Source organism: Tupaia chinensis, unplaced genomic scaffold (genome assembly GCF_000334495.1).
Source record: "Tupaia chinensis unplaced genomic scaffold, TupChi_1.0 Scaffold000545_1, whole genome shotgun sequence".
NCBI lineage: Eukaryota > Metazoa > Chordata > Mammalia > Scandentia > Tupaiidae > Tupaia > Tupaia belangeri.
Genome location: NW_006160057.1, coordinates 2,914,623 through 2,939,563, shown reverse-complemented (window position 1 = coordinate 2,939,563; position 24,941 = coordinate 2,914,623). Strand labels below are relative to the sequence as shown.

The 24,941-nt window shown below is 46.2% G+C and overlaps 1 protein-coding gene across 1 annotated transcript in view; it reads left to right on the top strand.

The window, feature by feature from the left end:
- The window catches only part of FBXO32 (F-box protein 32), a 43,328-nt gene that overhangs the window by 1,263 nt on the left and 17,124 nt on the right, over positions 1–24,941 (top strand). The window contains exons 2-4 of the mRNA XM_006157534.3: positions 6,874–6,986; positions 8,341–8,390; positions 9,394–9,486. Of these exons, the coding sequence (XP_006157596.1) occupies positions 6,874–6,986; positions 8,341–8,390; positions 9,394–9,486 (256 nt within the window). The remainder of the gene's footprint in view (positions 1–6,873; positions 6,987–8,340; positions 8,391–9,393; positions 9,487–24,941) is intronic.

Sequence of the window (24,941 nt, the reverse complement as noted above, 5' to 3'; positions counted from 1 at the left end):
TCGGCAGGTGAGGGGACCCGCCACCAACTTCCGACCCCGCACAGGCCCCCGGACTGGCCTGGGGGCCCCGGGGCTGCTCAGTGAGGGCCATGGAGGTCTGGGACTGGTGAAAAGGGGGCCCTCGCCTAGGGGGATGGGAGGGAGTCGCCCAGATTGCTAGGGGTCACCAGAGCAGGGAGACCGGGAATTTGCTTTCTCTTCCTGTTCAAGGTCAGCTTCTCGAGTGGACGCGACTCCTCGGAGAGCCTAGGATCGGTCCGAGAAGCCAATGACAATCACGAATCTTGTTCCCCAAACGCTCAAATTGAAGCGCGCAACCTCGGGGGTCCCTGCCGAACCACCCCTGCATCGCTCTTGGCGAGCGCGGGGCGCCGGGCGCGGGCGAGGGAGTGGGCTGCGCGCCCTTCGGCTCTGGGTGACGGGTGGAAGGGCTCGGGACACGAGTCGGTGACGGGATTGGCCCTGCCCGCAGCGTCCTCACACTCTTCCCACGCACAGGCGACCACGGAGTGGGCAGGGAGGATGAGTAACCAGGAAGGGGCGTCCAGATGGTCCCGGGCAGCGGAACTGGCTGGGCGGTGGGAACAGCTAGGGACTGCGGGAGGCCGAGGCTGAAGGCGGCGCGCGGAAACCCACAAGCCCTGCATCTGGGAGGACTCAGCACTAGCACCTGCCTCCTCAGTGACCTTTCCGGGCAGCGGCTTCGGCATAGTGAGCCCACTCCCATGTCAGGTGTGCCCGTCAGCGGTAGAGATGGCCCCCGAGCTCGGGTGAGCGAGATCCCACCTAGTTCAAGCGAGGTCTCACCTGAGCCCTGTCAGTCTGGTGGAAAATCTGAGCTTTTGTGTGTGAGAAAAGCGATGAAAGTGGGTCCAGAGTGGATCAGTGTTGCTGGGGTCACCTTTGGGTGTCTATTCCCACTCTTTGGTTAAAACCACTGGCCTCTGAGCCCTTAAATCAACTTGGCTGGAGAGCTTTGCAACTGGGCCCAGTGCCCACTCCCTGAGATTTACCAGGGGTTGTTTGGATGAAACCTTGGCAATAAATTTTAAGGAAACTCTCAAGAAAATGTGGTTATTTTGGCGGCTTTACCCTCCCTCCCCCAGCCTCCCATTTGTTTGGGATTTGTAATGCATCAAATTCCCTTTGTCTCTCAATAAAGGGAAATGAATTATTTAATCCTGGGGTCAGTCAGGAGCGACAAGAGCGCATTAACCTTTACAGAGGAGATATTCCAGGCAGTCCCAGGAGAGTCTTGGAAGCACTATTTTTAAAATCTTTACAGAAGAGTAGACCATTTGTTTACCAAAAAGAAAGACCAACTCTTGTCACCAGGCTGTCTTTTAGAGACTGTTACCAATGATGCCTAAATTATTCTCCCTCAGTAAAATGAGGAGAGGAGGGACCAGCAATTAGCATAATAGCTATGTCGCTGGACTCCCCATGCAATTGACCATGATTGGAGTCCCAGACCTGGTGGCTTAAACTCATGCCAGGCGCGTGTGCGTGCGTGCCCAAGATCCCAGGGGGGCGGTGGCGTGGCACGCGGGGTGGGGGGTGGGGGGGGTGATTTCTCACTTTCTGTCTCTCTGTCTCTCTCTTTCTGGCGAGCACACACGCCCCTATAGCAAAAACCTCTCAAAACCAGTAATAAAATACGGAGAGAGGATAGAATAGAAGCTTTCTCCCCTCCTCCTCATTCCTGAGGAACAGTGACCTAATGTTTGGTACTTCCAAACAGAAGTTCAGATTCTTTCCAAGAAGACAGTCATGATGGTCCCAGAGCTATGTCTGGCCGGCTCGCCCCACTGTAACTGTTAGGATACTCCTCACTGGGTGCAGAGGAGAGCATTACAAAGTAGAGCCTCTGGTTGTATACTCACCTCTGTCTGCTTCAGGAGCTAAACGGGTGTCACTCTCCTTCAGAAATAAATAATGGTGCCTCGCTCCCGCAGAATGGTGGTTTCCACTTACCACCGAAGTTGAGACTAGGCTGGCGTGGGGTAGCCAGCTCCCACACCTTCGGCCCCTGCAGGAGCCTTCTCACTCCCTTCCCACCTCACACCTTTGGAGCTGGCACACACCCTCCTCGGACCCTGCACAGGGTGATTGATGCGGTGGCCACCTGTGGCCCTGGGAGGATGAGTCAGAGTTTGGGAATCACTTGGTAGCCTCCTAGCAAAGCAGCTGGCTGTTTGTTTACAGGGCTTTTTTTTTTTCCTTCTTCTTCTTCTTTTTTCCAGCAATTGTAAACAATCTCTTCCCTACTTAGCATGAGAAGTCTGCCAACTTCTCAAAAGCAGTTGGCCTTCTGAGGTCTGGGTTTGTCATCTCAAATATCCCGTTTGGGGCCTGGGTGATGTTTCTCTGTGATGCGGGGTTTGGGCAAGTGCCTGCCTACACAGGTGAAGCTGAATGCCTCTCTTGTATGAGAACAAAAGGCAGGTGCTTAAGTGGGGGGAGGCGGGGAAGCTATAAAACAGAAGAGTAGGGAGGGGCCTGGTGTGCTTCTCTAATCCCAGGGACCATTCTGTGAGCTGCCCACACAGAGTGGAGGCTGAGGTACACTGGGTGGTTTTCAGCCTGGGGTTATTGTTGGTGTTGACTACAGCTTATCTGCACAGGATACCTTGTCTGGACTCCCTGGAGTCCAGGGCCCTGTCCTCTTCTAACAGCACCATGTTACAAATCCCCTCACAGCTAAGTATCCAGGACTGACATCATGGAGGAACTTCAGATAAGCTTAAAGCATGAAACTGTGTAAGATAGCAGGGGAATGGCAAGTGTTAAATGGGGGCCTGGCAGAGGCATGTTGGGGCCAGCAGGTGGTGTAGTGGTTAAGGTGCTGAATCCCCACATAGCTGACTCAAGGTTCGAGTACCAGACCAGGTAGCTTGTAACTCACACTGGGCACATGTGTGTAATTGCCCAAAATCCCACAAAGAGAAGGGATTGTGGTGTGGCCATGCCTCCTTAGGAGATGATTTCTCACTTTCCCTTCCTCTGTCTCTCTCTGGTAAGCACACATACTTTATGGTAAAAAATCTAAAAAAGAAAAAAAGGACAAAACAAATTGGGGGTAGGGAGTTGTTAAAAATTTCAAGGAAAGAATTCAGCATGAATTGGAGTGATCCAGAATGCCTCAAGGAAGTGGTGGTTGAGATGCCCTGCCCAGCCCTCCCCACCTCACGCCCAGGATGAGTAATCTGCTCTGTCTGAGCCTCGGCCCCTCCAAACCTGCACCTCTGCGGTGGAAAACCCACTCAAATGGTGCTTTATTGAATAGCTAAAGCTGAAGCAGGAAGCAGGAAGTTAGCCTCGGTACTCTGGATAAAAATAATAGTTAAGAGTTTCATGAGTGCTTACTGTGTGCCAGGCACTATTCTCAGAGCTTTGTACACTAGGCTGTTTGTGCCACCCGCGCGCCCCGGGACTGGTCACGTGAATTTGATGATCTGGAAACGTATGGGGGCCCACGAGCGCAGAAACGGCATCGGTCTTAATCACGGCTATGTAACCACAAGCCTTCTGCAGGGCACTTTGAGTGGTTTTTATTACAAATGAGAAATAGGGGGCTTTTTGTTGAGTTTTCATTTGCTCCTTTATCTCTTGCCAAAATGGTCTTATTTATGATCCCATTTTGAAATCTTTCCACCTTTGCTAAAGTTGTCTTAAAGTATTTTGGAAAGTGTTTGAGAGCTGTGTAGGGCTGGGAGGGGGGGGGGGGTTGGGGCATCCTTTTTCTTCTTCTAAGCCTGTGCCTAGAAAATCAAGATTAGTAAGAGCTGACTACAAAATAGCAACTTACTGGCTATTATTGAGTTAGTGAAAAAAGCAACCTCATGGAGATGGTTTTGCTTATTTAAAACATAAAATCAAATGCTGCGATTCCTAAATGAGGGTGGTTTTTTCCTGCTTAAAATTTCAGTTGTGATTTTCCATTGGTTTTGCATTTCCTTGAAATGGACATTATTAAACTCTCAAAATAGGCTCTAACTGAATATATTATTGCTTAAAAGAAAACATATAAGTAGGCAACACAAATAAACCCCCATAACCTTTTCTTCCAGGCAGTACCTCTGGAATCTAAAACCTAACATCAAATGATAAGTATAGGGTTTCTCTCCGGTTAAAACTTTTCTACATTCGACAGTGAGAGGGCATCATCAATTATGTAAAACTCTGTTAAACTAGCTTTCGAAATGAGTCACTGGGCTGAAAGCAGGTTAAGGCAGCTTCTGGGAGCCAAGCAAGTGCTCAAATTCCTTTGAAGAATGTTTTCAATTTAAAGAAAAAGAGACGGAATATGACTATTTTAAATGTCTAAGGAATAGTTGCAATCTATGGGCCAGGCTCTGAAATCTTTTGATAACCCTTAAATGTATGCTTGAGAAAAAGACGACTTCATTTTCTAATTCTCTGTAGGCAGAATTTGGATGTAGGTTTTTGTGTTGGGGGGGGTGTGTTTTCTTTAAAAATAAGCCTTTGTGAGGTTTTATGTACACACAGTGTTCTAGCTCTGCTTTCTAAAGCCGTGCTCAGCTTTGGTACATCATGAGCCACTCGAGTGACCTTCCACCTTTCTTCTCTATTTTGAAATTTCCTAAGTCAATCTCAGGGACTCGGAGTTCTGGTCCATCTTTGTTTCTCCCGTGCCCCTGCTGACTTTAACAGATAATTGACTGGTCGGTGATGCGGTGATGCTGTACTCTGTAGTCATGTGAGAACACAAACACATGCTCACGTGTTACAGAAAGCCTGGCTCAAAACATTCACCCTCGACTTGCTTAAGAAAGTGCCACTGAGAGAGGACATTTCTGCAGTACTCTGACACCTAAAAATACCCTGTCTCCCTGAGTGAAAAGGAGAAAGCTAACGATATTGGGAAATTCTATGGATGGTATTAAGCATAACCTTATAAAGGCAGATTAATAAATGGTTGATAACCATCAAATCCATCACCCCATCTGATGGGTCCAGAAAAGCATCAGCAAATATATTCTTGGTGGTGTAGTGTGCAAGCATTTTAGTGGGATACTTAGTATACTAATTGCAGTGCGTCTTCAGAGATGATTGTAACTAACAGAGATTAGAAATTGTTTCAAACTCTTTTCCATTATTTACATAATGCCAATGGAATTGAGAAGTACAGTTTTATCATACTGTTTGTCCAAAAAAGATACAGATGTTATGTCCAAAAAAGTACAAATCAAATCACATTTTTAATTCAGCAGAAGACCTTGAATAATTCAAAGAAAACCTACTGGTGATATATTAGGTTGTCAGAAAAGTCCTGATGTATTTTTCTATGTAAAAAATGTGGCATGACTTTTCCGACGACTCAATAGCAAAAGTTTACAATTTGGGTTTCACAGGGTGACAGGATAAATCCTGCCTTGTTACCACTTGAGAGTTGAGGGAGGTGAAGAACCTTCTCGTTGTACTTCAATATTTTTCCTGCATCCTTTCTGTGAAAACGATTTAGAGATTTCTTTTTGTTGTTAGTTTTTTTTGTTTGTTGGTTTGGTTTATGCGATAGGGCATGTGTGCTTGCCGGAGGGAAAAGAAGAGAGAGACAGAGAAGGAAAGTAAGAAATTATCTCTCCACCACCCCCCCACCGCCCCCCCCCCCCAAGGACATGGCCATGCTGCAATCACTTCTCCTCCATTCTCCTTCTGGGATTTTGGGCATGCATGCACACTCACCTAGCATAATTTTTAAGCCACCAGGTCCAAGACTCAAACCGGGGTGAGCCATGGGAGTCCAGCACCTTATGCTGGCCCCTAAGATTTACTTTGAAGTTGCAATGTATGGAAGAACAGAACTTCTCAGCCCCACCAATGAGAGTTCAGCCCACAGAGGGAAATTTGCACCTGGCCAAGGTGGAATGTGCCCAACCTCCAACAACCTGTGCATTAGACAGGAACATTCAGTGTCTGTTCAGTCCTCATAAATTTATATATTATTAACTTGCCTTGTTTCAGTTAGGACCCAAGTTCTTCAACTGTCAACATGGTGCCTGATACTGCTTAAGGAACTACACGAAACGCACACAACTAGCACTATACACTAAAGAGCTCCTAAAAACAGTTTATAAGGCAGATTTGGGGAATGTAATTATGTTTTAAAGTCATGGTAGGAGCATGCATGTTAGAAGAAGCTTGGGTACACCGTCCCACTGGGCTGTGGGACCAGTAGATGGCGTAATGGTTACGTCGCTGGACTCCCACATAGTGCAACCATGATTCAAGTCTCAGACCCAGCGGCTTAAAACTCACACCAGGCGTGTGTGCATGCTGCCCAAAATCCCAAGAGGAGAATGCAGGAGAGGGGTTGCAGCATGGCATTCTGTCTCTCTCTCTGGTGAGTGCATGCACCATATAGCAAAAATCTCTCTCTAAAAAAATGGGTGGACTATGTGGTATGTGAATTCTCTCAAGCTATTTTTATAAAAAGAAACAGAGTGGATGTTTTTGCAAAATGAAGGCATTATGTGTTATAATGATCTGAGGGGTCACCCTGTTCCCCCTCGAGTCATTATTTTTGCTTAAAGTAATATTGTAATTCCCTGCATTGCTCTTGGTTAAAGAATCCAGTGCTGTGTGTCAAGTACAATGGCAGGCACTGTTAGGGAATTCAAAAGCAGCGGAAACCCCATCTCTTCCTTCCACAGAGAGGTGACAATGTTTCGTCCTAAGAGAGAGAAGCCTGTACCTATATAAACTTCTTATGAGGGATTAGTTTATTGTTTTATCTTGTTTGAGAAGCATGTCTGTCTCTGTGGTTTATAACCCAGGAGTTATTTATAGAAAACGTTCAGAGTAGAGTATAGATGTGACATCTCACCCTCTCTTGTCTTCTGTCTGTCATAGTTACTGCAACAAGGACGTATACAATAAGGAGAATCTTTTCAACAGCCTGAACTACGATGTTGCTGCCAAGAAGAGAAAGAAGGATATGCTGAACAGCAAAACCAAAACTCAGTGTAAGCCATTTGTTTTGAGTTTAAGAAGAAAGCCGGAGATAGTTACGATCAGTGCTTGGTGGGACCAGTGTGGGGGGTGGGTTGGGACCTCAGCTCTCATGGACACAACAGCCTTAAAGTTTAAATGTACAAATAGACGTTACTGGAATCTTTGTACTTAGCAACCTGGCTGTGCACTTTACGAGCAAGATTAATATGCGGGGTTGTTTTGTTTTTTTTTTTTCAGAATTATTGTATTTAACTTTATTTATTTATTTTACTTTGACCAGAGAGGGACAGAGTGAGAGAGAGAGAGGGAGAGTGAGAAAGCAAGCCGCCAGGTCCGGGACTCGAACCCAGTCGACCATGTGGGAGTCCAGCACCCTTAACTACCACGCCACCTGCTGGCCTCAATTAAGGTGTTCTTTATAGTCTTGTTTATAAGTCATTTGCTAGTCGGGGTGATTTTCCTGCTTACCACTTGTATTTGGCGTAGTAAACGTATTTACTACATGGGAGCACGGTCATCAGTTCATCTCAGTGTTTGCATTTATCTTGAACTGTGCTTTTGAGTCTTTGAAAATAGATTTGTCTCACCCTTTTGCCTTGTCTAACTATATTAACATTTCTAGATGCTGTATGTATTAGCCGAGTCTAAAAAGTTCTATTAATAAGCATGAATTATAGATTATTTTAGTCTAACTCCATCTATACTGCATGGTTTCCTCACAGTATCTGCTCTATTTTTATCTTTTATGACCTCGCATAAGCTTTAGGTTTGGCATTTAAAACAAACCGTTCTGTGGTATTAGTTTTGTTGTTTAATTTGAAGCTTTGTTACACCATCAAAAGTTTGGAATGCTGGGGCCACCCAATAGCATGGTGGCTAAGCAGCTGAATCTCACATGGCAACTATGCTGTGTAAGTCCGGGACTGGCAGCTTGAAAACACACCAGGGGTGTGTGTGTGTGTGTGCCCAAAAATCCCAAGAGGAGAATGAGGAAGGGATTGTGGCATGGCCATCCCTCCTGGGAGATGTGTGTGTGCGCTCGCTCGTTCGCCCTCTCTCTCTCCCTCCCTCCCTCTCTCTCTCTCTCTCTCTCTCTCTCTCTCTCTCCAGCAAGTGTATGTACCTTACAGCAATTTTTTAAAAAAGTTTTTGGAATGCTTTAGACAAGCTATAGCTTGTCATTGCATATACATTGCAGAATTTGGGCATTTGCATCCTCTTAGATTGTCAGCAAAGACTGTATTTGTTGGTCAAAACTTCATACACTTTGGAATAAATGAAGAAGAAACATGTTTACCATCTTAGACATCACGAAAGCTAAAACTGTGTTTGTTTGGGGTTTTGTGGGTTTTTTTGTCTTTATAGATTTCCACCAAGAAAAATGGATCTACGTCCACAAAGGAAGTACTAAAGAGGTGAGCCCCCCTGCCTTTATGACACAGTTCCACTCCTGACGAGGGGTGAAGGAACTGAGCAGTTACTTCACACCATGGCCGTCTCCTTAGGTGTGCGGGCTGGTTGCTAGGATACTGCCTCGCCAACCATCAGAATTCAGGCTAGAGAGAAAGAGAAGGGAAAGTGACTAAGCAGACTCTTCCAGCATTCAGTGAGGTTCCACACCTCAACCGTATTATTCTAAAGTCCTGCGGAACATAGCCGTGTTCGGTCCTGCTCAGTGCGATGTGGGGGGCAGCACGCTACAATCACTACATCTGCGTGGCACGTTAAAGGACCCTTTTTATGTGCGCCTCCTCTCTGTACAGGTGCTTATTTGCTCAGATCACTAGGATAGGAGGTGATATGGTCGATGATAGAAATTCTAGTGCTATCAGGGACCTCAAAGAACGTCTAGTGCCCCTGTGACTTGAGGCTTAGAGAGAGCCAGTGACCAACCACCCAGATACTCAGAGCACAGGCAGTCAGGAGTCAGGATTCCACTCCTAAAGCCTTGTGTGCTCACAGGTAAGAGACTGAAACTTCCTTTCCTTCCTCGTGAAGCATTAGAAATACTTCCAATGGTCACAATGAGAAAAAAACACTCACACTGCCAGGAAGGTGGTGACCAGTTGACACAGGTAGGCCTGTTTCTGCTGGGAGCATGTGGCAGTCGCCAGCCATCACGACCTCACACATCGTTTCCCCAGCTCCCAGTCTGTCCTCCGTAAGTGACTACTTAGGATCTTCCCAGGCTAGGACGTGTGCAGAGAGCAAGGCCCAAATGGTACAACATGCCGTCCAGCGAAGGCAGCCACACTCCACATTCCCCATCACGGTGGCTCACAGGGACTCCTGGGTGCAGAAAGAAGCCAGTGGCCCAGGTTCCCTACGATGGGCAGCAAGCCTGCTCAGTAGACTCTGGGGGATTGTTCTAGAGAATGAGACCTGCACGGCAGGAGTAACCCCTGTGTTCATGTTTAGCGTCATGGATATTGTACCCTGGGGGAAGCTTTCAACAGACTGGACTTCTCCACTGCCATTCTGGACTCCAGAAGATTTAACTACGTTGTGCGGGTAAGTCTCAAGTATCCGAAGGCCTGTCCAGACTGTCTCAGTTGGATTATCTGTCCTGGTTGACTTGAACTAGTCCCCCAACTCCCACCTGTGCCACATACACATAAAAACTCTTTAGGACTCTGAGAATTTTGAAGTCAGCAGAAAATAGACGCGTTTTTCGGTGGGTCCTTATGGGAAGTCTTGAGCTCAGCCCCGAAGGACAGGGGCCAGCGTGATAGCTCAATGAGTGAAATCTCCTTCCTAGTCCCTTCCAAGTCCACCCCGTGGATAAATGGGAACACATTACAGACCACACAGATCCTGGAAACAACACAAGCAAGAGAACTGAGCAGGAAGCCAACCGTAAAGCAAGTGGCTTGATTTAAAGAGGTCACCTCTACCCGTTGTCGCTCCTTCGTGTCCTGCTTCAGCTGGCTCTGGTGACCCCAAGGCATCCTTGGGTCCCCAAAGCAGATCAATTCAAATGTCTCCCTTCCCTCCCACCCCTGTGTGAGAACAATATTCTTTCCCATGTGTACTTAAGCTTAAAACTGCCTGTTTGGCTCTATTGCTTTCCATTTTAAACCTTCTTTTAAAAGAAAGGAAAGGAAAGGAAAGGAAAGGAAAGGAAAGGAAAGGAAAGGAAAGGAAAGGAAAGGAAAGGAAAGGAAAAGGAAAGAAAAAAGAAGAAATTGGGGCCAGCAGTTAGCGTAATGGCTATGTCGCTGGACTCCCACGTAGTCAACTGCGGTTCGAGTCCCGGACCTGGTGGCTTAAACTCGTGCGTGCCCAAGATCCTGAGAGGAGAATGGAGGAGAAGGGATTGCGGCGTGACCATCCTCCCTGGGGGGTGATTTCTCGCCTTCTGTCTCTCTGTCTCTCTCTCTCTGTCTGGCGAGCACACGCGCCCTGTAGCAAAAAAAAAAAAAAAAGAAATTAATAAGCTTTAGCAAAACAGTCATGATGAAGAAAACAAGTAAGCTTAACCATGACTTTCAAGTCACTGATTTTCGTAATTGATATATTGTTTCTTCCCCCACCCCACCAACTCCCTTGTGCCTGTTTGTTGGTGACTCAACCTGGGAGGTAGCAGCTGTTTGAGTTTTAGGCTCAGGAGTAGGAGGGAATTTTTCCCATGTGGGTGTTGGTTGGTTTGGTTTTTATGTTCTCTTTCCTGGATTGTGCTTCTCAGTGCTGTGTCACTGAGTCAGATGACTGTGGAGGCTTAGCCAGCATCATGACATTCAAACCCCTTGGGGCTGGGATCACTCATCTGTCATATGGGCAGATGCAGGCTTGACGATGCAAACTGACCTGACAGTAAAACCCGGGCCTGCCCAAAGCAGGTGAGAAACTCTGAGCTGAGCCCAGACCACATGAGCAGGTCTGTCCTAAAGGGGTGAAAAGAGCAGGTTGGATGACATGTTTATGTCGTGCAGTGTGCCTGCCAGTGCCGGGAGGTCAGCTAGTCCCAATAAAACCCACAGTCTAGTCCAGGCTGGTTGGAAACAGGTCCAAGAAGTTGCTGAGAATATGAATAACGCCATCTCCTTGGTGCTAGATCTGATGAAGTCCTGTTACAAACTGATCATCCAAATAGTTTTTAGGTGGGTTTTCCTCTTACCTGCTTTACCTTTCACAAGAACTGAAAAGAAAGCACAGGAATGAGGACTATAATAGTGGAAATCCATACCATGCAATTATGGTATAGTTTCACCATTCATCCTTTCAATAACCCTGTCAAGTATAGGTACTTGTAGTATCTTTATTCAAAGACACAGAGGTACAGCAATATCAAGTGTCTTGTTCAAGGTTGCAAAGTCAGGATTTGAAGACCAGGCAGTCTTAGAGTCCACATTATTATTTTTTTAAGAATTATTTACTTTTATTATTGGGTCATCAGGAAAGTCATGACACATTTTTCCATGTAAAAAGCAAGTCAAGGGTGAATGCTTTGAGCCAGGCCTTGTGTAACATGTGAGCATGTATTTGTGTTCTCGCATAACTAAAAGGGGTACAGAGTCTCCCACCAGTCAATTATCTGTTAAGGTCAGCAGGGAGATGGGAGAAACAAAGATGGACCAGAACTTGAAGTCCCTGAGATTGACTTAGGAAATTTCAGTTGGAAAAAGATGGAAGGTCACTTGAGTGGTTCAAGTGGAACTCAAACCACTATCAACCAGGTTCAGGCCTAGAGAGTCCACACTCTTAACTGCTATGGGAAATACAGTGTATAAAAAGAAGAGGATTTAAAGTAAAATGGCCTGAGGTCCATTCCTAACTCCATTCATTTCCAGCTGTTACAGCCTCTGTGAGACTTGGTTCCCTCCTCCGGAAGAGGGACTTAGCTCAGTTTCATAGGGTAGCTGTAGAACTTCAGTGACTTGTTATAAATAGATGTAGATAATATAAATCTCTGCAGGCCAGAATCTACCATGCTAAGTTTGCTACTAGTAGGTTGTCAGGAAAGTCATGACTGTTTTTCCATGTTTCCCTGTGCAAAAATGCACCATGACTTTTCGACAACCTACTAGTATTTCTCATTACCTACTGCCCCAAATTATTATAAGATCCCTCCTAAAATGCCTTTTTCAATTTAGTCAATACAAATGTTATTCCACTTTAATAAAAATAATGAACTGGAGAGACCTGATTAAAACTCAGTATGGAGAATTTGTGTCTGATGGCATCTAACTGTTAAATGATGAGCCCTTTCCCTTAAATAATTTGAAAGGTAGAGAAACTACTGTGTGGTCTCAAAGTCGTTAGCTTCAGAAACAGTGGAAAAATACTTCTGTTTTGGAAAGAACAATCTGTTTCCCCCCTTCACTATTAAGAGTCCTCTGTAATTTGAGAAATAATATGTTATTTTTATAGAGAACTTGAAACATTTTAATGATAGGCACCATATTTTGAGGTTTTTCTTCTTAGGAACTCAATATACTTCTCACATATTTATCTTATCCTTAAAGCAACTTTGCAACGTAGCTTGCCAGTGTATGATCCTCCCTAGTGGTGTTTTAATGCTACAGTGATTGCTTGGTTTCTTTAAGGGCCTAAACCAGTTTTAGGGGGCATTTGGAAAAACAAAAAAGTCCAAAGCTTTTAAAGCCAAAGTACATTTTTTAAAACTTCATGTTCATCCAGGCTGTCATCTTCCAAAAAGGAAACATGCAGAGATGATAATAAGAGATGACCAGCACTATTCCAAAATGCTGTTTTTTTAGGGAGTTTTTTTTTTTTTAAAGATATTCTTGTTATAGGGTACATACACTTACCAGAGAGACAGTGAAACAGAAAGTGAGAAATCATCCCCCAGGGGAGATGGCCATACCACAATCCCTTCTCCATTCTCTTCTCAGGATTTTGGACACATGCACCTGGCATGAGTTTTAAGCTGCCAGGTCCAAGACGCGAACCACAGTGGACTATGTAGGAGTCTAGCAACATAAGCACTATGTCCTCTGCTGGTTCATTTAAGAGAGATTTTTGCTATAGGGCATGTATGCTTGCTGGAGAGACAGAAAGCGAGAAATTATCTCCCAGGGGAGATAGCCATGCTGCAATCCCTTCTCCTCCATTCTCCTCTCAGGATTTTGGGCACGCACATACGCATGTGCCCGGCATGAGTTTGAAGTTGCTATACTAGGACTCAAACTCAACAAGGGAGTCCAGTGACATAAACATTATGCCATCTGCTGATCCTCCAAAATGCTACTTTTAGAATAAGCATAAAATTTTCATGGAACTTCTGGAATCACAAAATTCCCGGCTATAAATCAGAAAGACTTTTATAGCATTTGTCATTTTAATTAACTTGAAGGTACAATTGTCTCCCCTCCCTCCCCTACATACCCCCAATGACTTAAGTACAATTTTATATGTTTTTAAGATTATTTACAATCTTTAGAAGCAGAAACAGAACTGGGCCAGCCCCTTTACCTAGTGTTAAAGGAGGCAGGTCCTACATATTGTCTGCAGTTCCAATCCCAACCCCAGCAGCTTGAAAACATGCTGGAACATGTGTGCCCAATGCACAGATGGAGAAATGGAGAAGGGATTGTGGTGCGGCGACACCCCATCAAGGCGGTGCTTTCTCCTTTTTGCTCCCTCCCTCTCTCTTTCTCTCTCTTTGGTGAGTGCATGTATCCTCTGGCAATGAAAAACAAAGGAAGAAGGGAGGGAGGGAGGAAGGAAGAAAGGGGAAAAAGGGGGGGGAGGAAGGAGCACAACACAGCTATTTATGGAAGGCCAAGTGGTTTACCCTATACCTCAGGGCCAACACATTTTAGAAAGTCCCCCTAGGGAGCTGGTGAGGATTCCCCGGGGCTGCCCCAGTCAGGCGCTGGAACTTGGTAACTGTGAAGAGTCCACTGACTAAGCAGCGCCCAGGCAGGCTGGAGAAGTGTCCCAAGCGTCATGTCCGCCAGGAGTGGGTTTCAGAGAACCCCCCCACACACCTATGGCCCAGAGGTCCTGAGTCCTGCTGCACGGAACTCATTAGACTCAGAAGCCCATCCCTAAAGCTTCTGACTTAGTTCACTGAAGGGGGTGCACAGGCATTGCTTCTTTTAAAACACTTGCAGGCCAGGTGGCAGCACAGCACGTTTCCTGAGGCTGACCCAGGGAGGAGGTTCCGATTGCATCCAGACACCTCCCTGAACAACACTGGGCACTGGCGTACCAGTGGTCCAGAGCCGGCTGAAGCTGGAGGGGAGCCAAGTCCAAAGACACTGTTGGGGTGCCTCGCTGTCTGTTTCAGGGAGAGAGAGAGAGAGAGACAGCCAGAGAAAGAGAGGGAGTGGGGAGAGAAAGAGAAAGGAAGGGAGAGAGAGAGGGAAAGGGAGGGGGAGGGAGAGAAAGAAGGAGAGAAATAGGGGAGAGGGAGGGAGGGAGGGAGGGAGGAAGAAATTTCTCAAACGCTCATACATACGTATGTGTGCATGCTAGGTGATCCCTTGAGTTTTCAAGCTTGAACACCAGCTCAGAAACTACTTTGATGCCCAAACATTATATTTTGTGTAATAAGTTTTTAAGTAAGACACACTTAGATATTAAAGTCTAGGTATGACTTCTGGGGCGTGTACTGTGGCCCATCAGAAATTCAGTGATGGACAGAAGAGAGCCCCTCCCACATTCTGGCTGAAAGTTCAGTACTTAGCTGCAATACCTTCAGCAAATGAATCTCTCTTTTTTGTTTAGTTATGTGTTTATTTTATTGATTATTATGTGTTTTCTTAAGTTTGCTAAGGGCATGAATGCTCACCAGAGAGAGAAAGTGAGAAGGCAGGTCACCAGGTCTGAGACTTAAACCGCGGTCAGCCATGTGGGAGTCCAGCTCCCCAACCACCAGACCACCTGCTGGCCCCACAGATCAATCACTTTATTTCTCAAACCTACAAAAGTAGGATAGCCATCCCTGTATGTGAGAATGAAAAAGGGTAATGAGGAAATAATGGAAATGAGTGTGAACAAATTATATAAAGTCCAAAATGCGTTATAATTTACCATTCAAGAAGGAAGCAGGAGTTCAGCATATGTGGCCGTCTTTCCTAGGTAATTAAGACCCAGCCTGAATTGGTAGGCCGGATACAGTTAAGGCAAAGGCTTCCCTATTTGCAGGGCGCTAAGAGATGTTTAGAATGGTTGTGCATTTTCAAAAATCCTTTTGTTCTCCGCAGTGAGGCTCAGTAATAGAAAACACCAATGTTAATCCAAACTACTGCCCCTGTTCCCTAGTGAGTCACTTGAGAAAACTGCATTATTGAGATAAGATGGGATTAAGATAAAAACTAAGCAGGGCCCATGAAAATCACAGTTTACAGAGGGCATAGAACCAACAGTGATTAAGTATCTGACATTGCTGAACAAAATGTAGAGCTGCAACTTGAGTTCGGACTCAGAATGCTCCAGAATCTGGATTATTTTCACAAGGCCCTGCCACCAGCCAGTAAGAAAAATAGAAAGCTCAAATAATATGACCTCAGCTTTACCGTCTACAGCAGGTGTAAACAACTGACCCTCAGGCCAGTGTAGGCTACTGCCTGTTTTTGTATGGACCATGAGCTAAGAATGATTTGTATACCTTGCTAATGTTTTTTTAAAACGATAGAAGTATACTATTGCACTACACATGAAAATCATGTGCAACTCAAATTTCAGTGTCTGGGAGTAAAGTTTTACTGGGACATAGCTGTAGTCATTAGTTAGAAATTGCCTATGGCTATCTTCATGCTACTTGGTAGAGCTGGGCTCAGAGTTGAGTAACGGAGACCTTATGGCCTACAAGCCAAAAGTATCGACTAGCTAACCCTTTAAAAAATTGTTTCCTCTGCTGTACAGCTTAATTGCAGATTCAAGAAATACTCATTAAAAGTTGCCTGCCCTGGGAACCAGCAGTTAGCATAATGGCTATGTCGCTGGACTCCCATGTAGTCAACCGCGGTTCGCGTCCCGGACCCAGTGGCTTGAAACTCACGCCGGGTGCATGTGCGTGCGTGCCCAAGATCCTGAGAGGAGAATGGAGGAGAAGGGATTGCGGCGTGACCATCCCCTCTGGGGGATGATTTCTCGCTTTCTGTCTCTCTGTCTGTCTGGCGAGCGCATGCGCCCTATAGCGAAAACCTCTCCAAAAAAAAAAAAAAGTTGCCTGCCTGACATTATAAGGTGGAATTTGAAAATGACCAAGGTGTAGTGGAGCCAGAGGGGTGATGAAGTTTCAGAAAGTGGGCAGGACATTCAGGAAAGATGCCAGGAACAGGGGAGTTGTGAACTGTCTTAAGTCGAGAGGGAGGCTTGATCCAGGTCTCAAGTCTGTTCAGAGACACTGAGCAGAACATTTGGTCTACGATGAAGGTAGCATCGTGTGCTTTGGGATCTAGGGACCCACCAAGGCTGTCACCACATACTAGTTATATGGGACATTAAACGAACCTCACTTGCCTATCCGTACAACGGAAGTGACAATAGCACCCTTGTCAGAGCTGTGATGAGACTGAAGGAGACAAGCGGTGTATTAGTGCACTCATCATATGTGACAGGAAGTCTGTAAACATAAGTGGGGGTGGTTCATTTAAATATGGCTGGAAAACGAGGTGGACACACTTGAGAAGAGGCTCTGAGTGTGAGGCCACTTCATGTGACATCCTCTGGTAAGCAGGAGGGTGCCACTGTCGGGGAAGAAGAGGAACCAAACACCTTGGCCAAGCAGTATTTTGGGAAGTCATGACTTCAGGTCATTTCTGGCACTTCCAGAAGCCATCAACTATCAACCTCCAAAGCAGTCACAGTTTGCTCATTCTGTCTCCATGCATCTCCATTGATGAGTGCAGTCAGGCTGTTCTGTAGGCCGAGTTAACCCATCTTAGAGGTCAGGAGGCAGAGGCCGGGGAATGGAGTAATTTGCACAAGGACACCTAGCTGGGGGCGGGGGGAGGGGGTGTTACAAGGTAAGGGCGCAACCTAAACCTGGATTATTTTCTGGCTGCTTACCTAGCACAGCCTCCCCTCCGCCGCCCTGCCCTCTTTTATCATCACTGAAATATTTGCACACGTGTGCACACACGTACATACACACCCTTACAGGAGATGCCTGGATCGAGCCTCCGACTCATACCTCTGCTTAAGACAGTTCAGAACTCCCCGCTCCCTGACGTCTTTTCGAATGGCCTGCCCACAGCGAGCCCACTTTCTGCCAGATGACCTGTGATCTGGTCTTGCCCGGCTCTCTCTATGTGATGAGAATGAGGCCCACTCCGTCATCATGAACCCAGGAAGATCACAGAAAGTCAAGGACTAGCTGTACTAAACCACTCAGATGTGCTAGCAGATCTGGAAGGACAAAGGCTTGCCACCACCATCTCTGTCCCTCTGCTGCAAGCGGCCTCCCAGCCTCATCTGATGCACACTTATTTCTCCCGCATTACCACCCCAAGTCCACTCGACTTGTTTCCCGCAAGTTACTGCATTCCTACCACCCCTGGAAGCATTTTCCAGAAATATGTTTTAGTTTAAGTTGACGGGCGGTTTGGCAAATGAAAGGCTGAAATATGGCACGATGCCTCAAATTTAAACCCAGTGCCTCAAATTAAGGGCAGGCAATTGCCAAGCCCCTGGTGGGCTCTGAAGTGCCCCTCTGCCACAGTGACCTTGGACTGATTTAGGACTGCATGCAGCCTGTGGCCTTCCTCTGGGAGGGCAGCTGCCACCTCCCGGGTCTTAAAGCTAGTGTTATCTGGGATGCAAGACAGGAAGTCAGCCAGCAACAGCAACAACATCGAAAGGGCAGAGCCATGGGCCTGTCTGAAAATGACCCACAGAAATGGTAGTGAGTGAGGAGAATCACCCAGTGGGCTTAACCTTGAGGTCGCAGACTCGGCCCTTAGGTGAGGGCTGATCAGCGATTTTGCAGGAGTGTCTGTGTCTTGGAATTTGGGGCCTTGTCAGTCAAAATAAGCACACATAGAGAGGCAGAGCCTGCTGTGTCCAGGGGCCCACAGAGGTGGAGACACGAACAGACGGAGGGGCGTATGCAGAAACAGGGCTACCTGAAGAAGTGGGGGTTGCTCACAGAACCACAGAAGTAATGGGGTGCTTGCAGAAGTAGGAAAGACGCCCGTGGAAGTGAGAGTGCCCACAGAAATGGGGAAACAAGACAAGCGCAATGGGATTCTTATCCATGAACTTCTAACAGTGAAAAATCATCTCAGCATGCATTCTTTTTTCCTTTTTTTAATTTGTTAGAGAGCACATATGCTCGCTAGAGAAAAACAGAGAGCAAGAGGGAAAGTGAGAAAGCAAGCCACCAGGTCCGGGACTCGAACTGTGATCACCCATGTGGGAGACCAGCGCCTTAACCACCATGCCACCTGCCAGCCCCTATCCATGAACTTCTAACAGTGAAAAATCATCTCAGCATGCATTCTTTTTTCCTTTTTTTAATTTGTTAGAGAGCACATATGCTCGCTAGAGAAAAACAGAGAGCAAGAGGGAAAGTGAGAAAGCACCTCCCAGGGGGCATGGCCACACTGCAGTCCCTTCCCCTCTGTTCTCCTTGTGGGATTTTGGGCACACACATGCACGTGTGCCTGGTATGTTTTTTGAGCCATGGGTCTAGGATGCCAGCTACAGAGTCAGCCATGTAGGACCCAGCCATCTTGGCCACCATGCTACCAGCCAGCTCTATATAATGGTTTTCCTGCGGATTCAGAATCTAAATATATACTGTCACAGGTTCAGGAATGTATGTTGTACTAAAAACCTACCTGGGTTTCTAGGCTTTAGTCAGATGCTTATTATACAGGGGGGACATGCCAGTTGGACAGGTGGTCTGAGTTTCAAGTGCCAGTTCAGCAGACTTTGTCCCATCCAGGAAAGGAGGGTCCTGAGAGTGTTCAATGCTGTATCATTGTCTGTGACATTGAAAATGAAGGCCTCCCAAGTCCAGTAAGGAAGTGGCCTCTGACGACAAAGCTTGGATAGTTGATGGCATCTTCCTGCTAGGGCCCCCAAACATTACAAATTGCTTTAAGTGAATGCTCCTGAACCCCTACACAGGGATGTCTGTAGGAGGTCCAAGTGGGTGGTCTCCAAAAATGCATGGAAAATGTGGATTTGGGGGAAAACTAGGCATGGATTTCAAAACTCATACTTTTCCATTGTTTTCATGAACTTTTTGAGGTTCCCTTCTATGCCCAGGGTTGCTGTAGCGACTTGAGAAGCATGCGAGAGCTGGCCCCTGCATGGCAGGTGCTCTGAGTTACTCTGGGGACAAGACCCAGCTCCACAGGCAGCAAGTTGAAGCCGGTAACTGTCTGGGATGGCTTCTTAGAAGAGGTGGAACCTGAGATGCTTTTTCTTTGAAGATGGCCAGGGTTTGGCCAGATGGGAGGCAGGTAGAAGGCTCGGCAGGGACACATGGCATTAGCAGATCCCGGGGGTTGGGACAGAACAGCAGTGAAAGGGGGTCAGGCTGAGGGTCGGGCTGAAGGCGACATGACACTTGGCCTCATGGAACTGTTCTCTGGAACAGATGTGGAGCGAGGGAGCAGGGGTATGCAGGATCCTCAGGCCAAGCGTTACTGCTCAGGTGGCTGCAACGGGGAACAGGGCACCATTGTAAATGCAAAAGTAACTGAAATATTAATAGATGAAAGACAAGAAGCAAGTCTCTCCTGACCAAGGACCCAAAGGAATCGTGTAGGCCTGCCCCTTCCTATTATTTTAACGTCCTCGGTTGGAGAGCAGCATCACTTGCAAATATTTACCCTGTCTTGGCATGCCTCAGATGATGAATGTCACTGGAATCTCTCCTCTCCTACCCTGTCAGTGTTCAAGCTCAAAGGCAGGACAAAACTGTCCAGGTTTGTCACGTGTTAGCCGTTGAGTAAATATGAGTGTGAGCTGTGCCCGGCACTCAGCACTGGCAGAAGTGCTGCCTAATGTAACCGAGGGTTATTGCAAAAGGCATGAGCTGCCCGTAGGCACCCAGCTTGGGTGCTGAGAACGTGAGACCTGCAGGTGCTCCTGGAGGCTGGGGCTCGTTCCTGCCTGAAATGAGTTTATGTCTGATCACTGGCACATTTACCAATCAGACATAAACTTCACGCTGCAGCACCCCACCGGCAGAGGAGATGGAGGAATTGAGGGATGAACTATATTCTTTTTGTTCATTTTGGAAGAGGGCGTCTGCACTCACTGAGAGAGAGAGCAAGGAAAAGTGAGAAAGCACCTCCCAGGGAGGATGACCATGCTGCGGTCTCTTTGCCATGCTTCTCTAGGGATTTGGGGCACACACACACACACACCCCACATGATTTTCAAACCACTGGGACGCCACGCAGTGGGCAAGGTGGGATCCTGCTACTTTAACCACTAAGCCACCTCGCTGGCCCAATAAATTATGTTCTTAACCATATTCTATATATAACAGGGCACGGTTGTGCAGCAGCCTCACAGTAACCTCGGTGCAGCTTTGTCCTTTAAACGAACAGGCAGAGGAAGCTGCTCTACTTGTCAATGCTTCTGAAGGCCTGATTATGTCGCATCTTTCTAGACCCCAGGCTGCTTACCCTCCAGGAAAGTAATTTGCTCCTGGAACATCAGCCTGGAACCAGCCCCCACGTGGACACTCGCCTGACAGTCTAAGAGGTTTACCAGTAACCTTGATTATGCCATTCGATTATCAGAAGCCACTTCATCTATAGCAGGAGAGGACTGGAGCGAACTGTTTCCAAAGTTCATAATATTTCTAGCCATAACATTTTGATTCTAAAAGACAAACGTCCTAAAAACAAATATTTGTGGACAGTAGGTGGCATGGTGGTTAAGGTGTTAGACTCCCGCATGGCTGACCACACCTCGAGTACCAGACCTGGTGGCTTGCTTTCTCACTTTTCTTCTCTCTCAGTCTCTCTCTGTCTGTCTGTCTCTCTCTGGCAAGTGCACATGCTCTATAGCAACTTTTTAAATTCTTTTTAAATTTAAAAAGAATAACATAATTCTTTTCAAAAAAAAAAAATTTGTGGCGTGCCTATCGTGTGCTAAACTGGGGACAGATGAGCAGGACAGCCCCTGCTGTCTTGAAAGTGTATCCGAATTAGACAATCAGCAAGTGAGTAAACGAGGTCTTTTCAGATATGCACCAGTGGAACAATGAAACCATGGTAAGGTAAAGAGGGGTTGGAGGCTCTTGTACTGCACGGCTGGGAGGTCTCTGAGCTCTGGGCAGACCACATTTGAATGGAGAACTGAGGGGTGCAATGGAGCTGAGCGTGTGGCAAATCAAAGACCCGGAGGTGGGAATGCGCTTGGCCTATTCATGGCATGGGAGTCAGCCTGCATAACCAGAGCAGAACGAGTGTGGAAACGCTTTGCAAAATGAGTCTAGAAAAGGAGCCAAGGAGGCACCAGATCAGGGAGAAGCTTGTCAGTCATGGTGAGGAGTTTGGGCTTTTTCCCAAGTGCAAAGAGAAGACGTTTGAGGATTTCAAGCAAAGAAGTGACATGAGTGGATGTATTTTTAAAAACTGCAATACTGTGGGGTCCAGATGACCACACCTCGAGTACCAGACCTGGTGGCTTGCTTTCTCACTTTTCTTCTCTCTCAGTCTCTCTCTGTCTGTCTGTCTCTCTCTGGCAAGTGCACATGCTCTATAGCAACTTTTTAAATTCTTTTTAAATTTAAAAAGAATAACATAATTCTTTTCAAAAAAAAAATTTGTGGAGTGCCTATCGTGTGCTAAACTGGGGACAGATGAGCAGGACAGCCCCTGCTGTCTTGAAAGTGTATCCGAATTAGACAATCAGCAAGTGAGTAAACGAGGTCTTTTCAGATATGCACCAGTGGAACAATGAAACCATGGTAAGGTAAAGAGGGGTTGGAGGCTCTTGTACTGCACGGCTGGGAGGTCTCTGAGCTCTGGGCAGACCACATTTGAATGGAGAACTGAGGGGTGCAATGGAGCTGAGCGTGTGGCAAATCAAAGACCCGGAGGTGGGAATGCGCTTGGCCTATTCATGGCATGGGAGTCAGCCTGCATAACCAGAGCAGAACGAGTGTGGAAACGCTTTGCAAAATGAGTCTAGAAAAGGAGCCAAGGAGGCACCAGATCAGGGAGAAGCTTGTCAGTCATGGTGAGGAGTTTGGGCTTTTTCCCAAGTGCAAAGAGAAGACGTTTGAGGATTTCAAGCAAAGAAGTGACATGAGTGGATGTATTTTTAAAAACTGCAATACTGTGGGGTCCAGATGACACAGGCTGCTAAGATGCAGGGACCACAGGCTGGGACCACACAGGAGGCCCAAGTTCTACTCCAGGTTCAATCTAAGAGGCTGGCCATGGTGGCATGCACCCGTAATCCCAGCAACCTAGGGAGGCTAAAACCTGAGGATCATGCCCTTGAAGTGGACCAGGGTTACACAGCAAAACACTCTCCCAAAAAATAAAAATAAAAAAATAAGAGCCAGGCATGGCGGATGGTGGCACACACCTGTGATCTCAGCTGGCCAGCTGAGGAGGCTTGCAACATGGTGAGACCATGTCTTTAAAAAAAAACAAACAAAAAAAGTAACTACAAAACTATGAATGCAATGCTAGAATGAACAAACAGGACAAGGAGATAAGAAATCTGCTTTTTCTGCAAGTTAAGGGAGGTAGGAGGCAACTCTGTCTTCTGCCCATTCACTGTCCACACAGCCCTTCAAACCATGGTTGATACCCACTCTGAGATTTGATACATGGTGCTGCTTGCAAGTCTATTTTTCTCCTCCTCCTCAGCTGCAAGATTAGCGTGAGCCAAAGCTGAAGGGCAGGATGTGGTCTCAGCCCACAGTGACCACCATCCCTTCCTCAGTAGCTCAGAACCATTCCCGTTACTGTGCAGCCAGCCAGTGCAGACATGTGAGTACCAGGCTGCCCACACAGTACTGACGCCATGCAACCCAGGAGGAGCCAAGAACCTTCGTCCCCCTCCCCCAGCTCCCTCCTGCCTCTGTTCAAACACGGCCCTGAATTACTGGCACCTGGGCTAAAATTTGCCTAGCAGAAAACAAATAGCCACTTCCAAACATGACATTATCCACTGCTCTCTTTTTTTCTCTTGTGGCTAGGGCCAAAGAGTCCAATTGGCTAAGTCATCTTGGTAAACAAATTGCTAGATACAAACCTACTTCCCAGTGCACACAGCTCTTGACGCAGAAATAAAGTCAGTTTTTTTGACTGTTAGTTCCACACAACACAGCCTCCTGCTCTGGGCCTGTAGAGTTGTACTGATGTGGAAAGTAGACCAAGGGTTGGTCCAAGGCAATCGCCTCATTCAAAATGTGCTATTCACACCTTCTGACTATTCATTTATCCCTTCATCCTAAACACTGATTTCCAACTGCGACTCAATATTATATAAAATTCCCAGACTCTGTTTCCCCAGACCATAACAATACATGGTATTGCTACTACATTTAGAGTAAAATTGGGTCTTCAATGCAAAACTAATTGGCCTTGACAAACCGAAGTCTAAGCTGTCATAACACACGTTTTCTGTTAGACATAGCTGGGTTCGAGTTCTATCCCCACCATTTGCTACTGCTGCTATGTCTTTAGGTGAGTTACTTAACTCCTCTGAGCCTTATTGTCCCTGTTTGTCAGATGGGGAATCTACCTCCTTGAGTTGTCATCGAAGATTAATGTTAGCAAAATAAGATTTCATAGTGGATGCAAACTATGAAAGTCCTAAAATGTATCAACATTAACTTTGATCAATAGCTAGAGATTTAATAACTGTATTAGAAACACAATAAAAAGGACAGAAGGGAATATTAAAATTTGGAAGCATTTTTTTAGAGAGATTTTTCACTATAAGGCATGTACGCTCACAGAGAGACAGAAAGACAGGAAGCGAGAAATCACCGCTCCCTCCCTCACCCCGGTCAGGGGATGGCCATGCCATAATCCCTTCTCTTCCATTCTCCTCTTGGGATTTTGGACACGCACATGCCCCCGGCATGAGTTTGAAGCCACTGGGTCCAGGACTCGAACCACAGTCAGCTATGTGGGAATCCAGTGACGTAACCATTACGCCATCTGCTGGTCCCAAAATTTGGAAGCATTTAAGCATTGGATTAACAACATGTACAATTGAAACACAAGGATTCCAAAGGTCTTTAAACTAGTTATACTTTATCCTAAAATCCATTCTTTCCTGCTGGACAATAATTTTACCTGGTAATATCCTCTTCTTCCTATTATAATAAAAGCTAATGGTAATAATTTATTGGGTATATTCTTCATACCAGGCACAGTTATGAGAGCCTGTGAACACATTTAATCTTCCCAGCAACTCTGAAATTAGTCATATTATTATGTTTTAAGGTGGGAAACCTGAGGCAGAAGTCTGACTCTAGAACTCACTCTTGAACTCTCTGATCAAAGTCAGAAGTTGGCAAACTATGACCAAAGTGCCAACTCTAGCCTTCCACTTGTTTCTGTAAATAAAATTTTATTGAAGCACTTCAATTCTCACTTGTTTACATGTTGTCCATGGTGGTTTGCATTACAATAGAATTGAGTAGTTGCTACAGAGACCCTATGGCCCCCAAACCTTAAAACATTTACTAATTGGCCCTTTACAGAAAAAGGTTGCCCACCCCTGATGTCAACTTTAAACTTCACTAAAGGACAGGGATTTGGAAGGGAAAGAACTAATACCTTATAAGAATAATGCCTCATATTTGGTTTTCCCGGTGTGTTTGTACATATCTTTCCTACTTTATTCTCATAACAGTCCTGTGAAGTAGGTAATCTGTGTATTTCCATCTTAGAAGTGAAGAAACTGGGGGGACCAGTAGTTGGCATAATGGCTATGTCACTGGGCTCCCAAGTAGTTGACCGTGGTTCGAGTCCCGGACCCGGTGGCTTAAACTCTCACCGGTACATGTGTGTGTGTACTCAAGATCCCGAGAGGAGAATGGAGGAGAAGGG